Source organism: Corvus brachyrhynchos, unplaced genomic scaffold (assembly GCF_000691975.1).
Source record: "Corvus brachyrhynchos isolate BGI_N302 unplaced genomic scaffold, ASM69197v1 scaffold63, whole genome shotgun sequence".
Lineage (NCBI taxonomy): Eukaryota > Metazoa > Chordata > Aves > Passeriformes > Corvidae > Corvus > Corvus brachyrhynchos.
Window position 1 is genome coordinate 1346102 of NW_008237227.1, and position 5259 is coordinate 1351360.

General features: G+C 50.7%; 1 protein-coding gene across 1 annotated transcript in view; it reads right to left on the minus strand.

Moving 5' to 3' along the window:
- Positions 1-5259, minus strand: part of VPS8 (VPS8, CORVET complex subunit) — a 71554-nt gene that overhangs the window by 8967 nt on the left and 57328 nt on the right. Inside the window, 3 exon segments of the mRNA XM_017729392.1 lie at positions 1693-1861; positions 2440-2609; positions 3931-4011. Of these exon segments, the coding sequence (XP_017584881.1) occupies positions 1693-1861; positions 2440-2609; positions 3931-4011 (420 nt within the window).

Sequence of the window (5259 nt, forward strand, 5' to 3'; positions counted from 1 at the left end):
TGAACCCAGGCCAAGCTCTGCTGGGCTGGGCTGTGTGTGGGGAACAGGAAGCCATGGCTTCCCTGCCAGGAGCATGTGACAGCAGCAGGGCAGCATCCCACACTGGAATGGCCTGGGATGGACGCTTTCCAGCTAGCACTAGATGATCCATGCTGTAACCCTTCTTCCCCATCCAGTCTCTCCACTTCTCCCTGTAGGCCCTGAGTTCCAGCCAGCCCTTCACTTTCATCAGTTAAATAAAGGGAAGCACCTTCTCCTCCTTACCCCAGCCACTGTCGCGGCATGGGGAGCATTTTCCCCTTCTTTCTCTACAGGGTAAGTCAGACTGAAGTCAAAGGAGAGCCACAGGGGCTCCCTGACTGACTGCCCATGAAAAACCCAGGGATAACCCAAGTATAAAGCACTGGAATCAAGTTGTCAGGCACTTGAATGCTGAATGCAGTTTTAGTACTTAATTCTGCCTTTAGTTTTTAAGCTACACCGCGGCCTGTCACCCCCATTTACACCCACTCCTTTGGGGCAGGAGTGCAGAGGGTGAGATGTGGGGCTGCTGAACTTTCCCAGCCTTAGGTCCAGTGCCCACATCCCACTGCAGCAGGACAGGACACACACACTGCTCGGCCTAGGTGGATCACAGTCGATTTCCAAGCTCCTGGGAAAGCTTTGGTGCTGTCACCAAGTCAAACATGGACACAGCCTGACTGCAGAGACTGCATGGTGCTCCACACAGGCCTGTGAGATTCCCTTTTCCCACGTCTCCCCCAAGCAGGAAGCCTCTCCTGTGGGTGCAGCAGCTGGCTAAGGCCCTTAGACAGCTTTGGATGGGGATGAGTTTGGCAGGAATTGAAATCATTTGCTAGAACAAAACCCAAGTACGACTATAAGAACGTACTCCAAGATTGAATTATTTTGGTTCCAGGAGTGAAAACGCAGCTCTGTGCACATCTGTACGGTGACAAATGCACAGAGCACCCTGAGGCAGCTGGGGACAAACCCTCACCCAGGGGCTGCTGGAACGTGGAGCAGCAGAGCTCAGCTGCCCCATGCAACATCCCTAAAGACAACCCAACAAACCACCTGCCACAGGGGCTTACCCTCCACAGCACCAGCCCAGGGAAAAGACAGCTCCATGCATATTTGAGGCTGTACTTCAGTTTGAATTAGGGATGATGAAACTTTCAGTGCACAAATACTGACAATAAATACAAGTTAATTCTCTGTTCTTTCACCCAAATCCAGCTGTATCAATTTTGGTTATACTCAAGCTTCTTAAAGCATTGTGCAAGCACTTAGTGAGTCAAATCAATCCCAGACCTTTTATCCAGAGCCAGATTATCTGCTAGGAAGGTGGAACAGAGGCTCCACAATACAGCCACAAGGAATGTGTCAGCTTTCAATCTAAGTTTTATGTGAAACACACCTAAGAATAATTTGACAGGAACTGTCCACACAATCAGCTGCAAGCATCCAGCTGCCCCTCACACCAGCTCCTAGACCTTCTGGATGAACAAATTTCCACGACTTTCAGAGTTGTACCCCCACCAAAACAAACGGGCATTCAGAAAAGTGACCAATTAGCTGCTGAGAGTGTTTGACAGGTACTGATCAGGGGCTTGTCTGGAAGCACAGACAGACAAAGAACAAAGTGATGACGAAAGTTTACCTGAAGAGAAACCACCTCACAAGCCTTACCTGTGCCAGGGATGCTGCAGTCCCTTTTTTCAGCTCTGAGAAGTTCTCACTCAGCTTCCCTCCCTTGTTGCTTGAGTTGCATTTGTAGCACATCCACCTCATGATGCCCTTGGTGACCATCCCACACTCCTTACTCAGCAGGCACAGCGAGTGGTACAAGTGGCCACAGCTGGGAAGAGAGGGAGTCAGTGCTGGGAAGCAGGGCAGCACCTCCCTCCTGAGCTCTGCACGGTGGAGGGGAAGGGGCTGGCCAGGGGGAAAAGGCTGGATCTGGGAGTACAGATCACCCTCCTGATTTCCAGGCTCACAGAATCAACACTGGAAGCCCATTTGCTGATACAGCTACAGACCATAACGTCAAGGTAACAGTGATTTCACCTTCTTTTACAGACACCTGGGCACAGACAGGACATGGGAGATGCCAGGGCTGTGGCAGATCCAAGATGTACAAACACACAAATGAGCCCAGGGTGCTGCAGTGCCCAAAGCACACTGCTGGGAGAGGGGACAGAAAACTGACAGCCAGCTCCTGGAACCGGGAGCCAATTCCTCCTGCCAGGCAGAGCTGGCTGCATGCAAAGCAGGCTCTGGATGGGTGTGATTAGCCAGCCCTCTCACCCTGCCAGGCAGCAGGGAGATGTGCTCCCAGGAATACAGAGCGTTACTCAGGTGAGCCAACCAGTAAATTTGTTTCCCCTTTTAAACTATCAACATGATCACAGCTGCAATCCCACCCCTTAACTTTACCTGAAAACAATGATTTCATCAGCAGTTTCTTGCCTCCTTTTGTACTGCTGGAGACAGATGCAGCAGTAATCCTGCTTTGGGGTAAGGCCTCTGGTGACAGAGGCTCTCAGGTTACACAGGGACCAGTGGAGATCGTGGTTTAAAAGGCTCGTGGTTGTCTCTAGAAGGGTCTGTGTGCAAGACAACACAGAGTAGGTCAGTCTGTCACCTCCAGACTGCAGGAACTCCCTGCCGACCAGTTCTTCACAACAAGCAGCTTAGCAGCTCACTAAGAGCAGAAACAACCCAATAAAATCACTTCTCCTCCTATGCTTTCTATCCACTGACCTCAAAACACTTATCCTTTCATCACATGTTAATGGAGCAATTCCTCTGCACTCTCAAATAGACAAGTCCTGTATTGACTTTTGCCCAAGAGCATTAAGAGAGGCATGGCAGGCCCATTTTCTCATCTTCCACACTAAACCTTCTTTTTCTCTCTCCTACCTGGCAAGCTACTGCTTACATCCCCATTTTAGGAGAAATGTGCTAATAAAAATCAAAGCTCAAATGCACTATGGCAATTAAAGTCTTAAAAAAACCCCTGAACTGCTCATCTGCTTGTCCTTCCCGAGGGATGCCCATTTTCAAAGAGCCCAAAGAACCACCCCGGGTTTCCAGCATCGGGTTTCTCCCAGGCACAGGGGCTCTGCTCCCTGCTCCATCTGTGCTCCACAGCAGCAGCTGCAAAAGGCTGCACCAGAGGGTCCCATCTGGGCACACAGCCTGTCCCTGAGCTGCCGGGCAGGGACAGGGGGCAGGAGCTGCCCACACCTTCTGCAAGAACCCAAACACAGATACAGGCTCCTGGTGTGCAGCCTCCACAGCAAAGCTATTTCCCACTGTGTTTCTGCACTGGCTGCTGGTGCCCGGGGGCCTGCCCTGAGCAGCAGCTGGGATGGCACTGCCACATGAGCGGGGAGAGGGACCTGGAGGAGCACTGTGCATCCTGTTTAGGGGGAAAGGAGTTTCAGAAAATTGCTGAAGTGTGGAGACTGCCTGGGATTTGGGACTGGACTGAGAAAAGCAGGACTGAGATTAAGAGGAAATCACATCAGGTCACAGAGAAGTGCAGCATTACCACTGGGAAGTGTAAGAACAGCCTAGCTTAAAAACCTGTTATTTAAAACTGCATATAAAGACAAAACATATCAGCTTTGTGCCTTTGAGTCCCTAACTGCAGGATGAGCTGGAGAAAAAGCAGATGTTTATCCTTCTGGCACATTTAACACAGAACTGAGCTGCAGAGCTGGTCACCATGTACCTGTCAGTCCCTTCACTTGCAATCTGTGAGCAAAACAAACTCCCTCACCACCCCCCAATCACACAGAAATCACTCACATGTCCATTGACTTTGCCCTGTAGACAGAAATGACAAATGAGAGAGAGAGCAATAGGCCAGGCAGCTAAAATAATGCTGCAGTGGGCAGAACAGAAACACAGGCAACTTACTTGTTCATAGTTGAAAGTGTCCAGCATTCCCAGGACAAGCCCTTGAATTTCTCCAAGTTTCCCTTTTCCATAAACTGGATCCTGTATGAAGAAATGCAAAGCTGCAGATGAATCACAGGATACGACCATTCTGATTCTTTTTAGGTCTTTTCTTTCCTCTGGATTGGAACTGCAAACAGAAGCTACGACTGCAGAGTTAACTATGCTGCACATGCACAGGGACAGCAGAATAATCCCATGTACTGACAGGAAAATCAGTAATTAGCAAAACGCAGTAGATGACAACACCAATATAAATTAGTGTGCCTGGCTCAAAATTGGAAACTCCATTCAGGAGCTGCAGGAGCTGACTGGAGAGTGCACTGAGGAATACTGAAGGGAACAGCGTGGCCAGCCAGCTCCCAGCCCTGCGCTCTTGCCCAGCCAGGGGTGCCTCACCCCCAGGCTCATCCCACACCCCTCAGCTGCAGGCTGGAAGAGCACACCTGGTCACTGGTGAGCCTACATCCCAGCTGGCAGAGGGAACAGGGCCCTGGGGCTCTCCCAGTGCTGCAGGGCTGATTTCCATTGTGCCCTGAGCAGCTTTATTGCCATGTCCCAGCAGCACAAGCACAGGGCTGTGGTACAGGTCATCAGCCTGTGCATCTCCCCCTTCCTCCAGCTTGTTCCAGCCCAAACATCCCTGCACACCTACCCTGGCACCCCCTGAAGCATCACTCTGTGCAGGAAGCTGTCTGGTGGGATGGGCAGGACATTGCCAAAATGTCCTGATGCATGATGTGGAAAGGAAACTAACCCAGAGAGTAGAAAAATGGTGGGGACACAACGGAAACAGGAACAGAAGTGGGATAAACAAGCTCTGGATAAGATGAATGAGAGAAGGAGTAGAAGCAAGGCTGATTCCATGCTGGGACTGGGCAAGGAGAATTGAGAGTGGAAAAGCCAACTGACAAAGACAACTAAAGCAGCATGGAAGCTACACTGCAAGACACCCTGAGGGATCACCAAAGCTACAGAAAGCAAGTCAAGGAACTCTTGAACAACAGCCCTCATGGGCAACGTGACAGGCAGAAACACCAACGTTCAAACCTGAATGAAAGCAGCCCTGAGTTACAGCACTGAGTCAAAACCAGCTGTGGATCTGGAGCACGCTGGATGAAGCACAAAGAGCTGGATGTGCTGCACAGGCTCCTTTTCTGCTGGGTGAACAGCACAGCCTGAACACTCCGAGGCTCTCTTCTGCCTGCACCATTTAGCAGCACGGCACAGGAAGTGCAGTGCACTGAGTCACTGCAGGGAACAGGGATGCAATGGAATTCCACAGCAGGA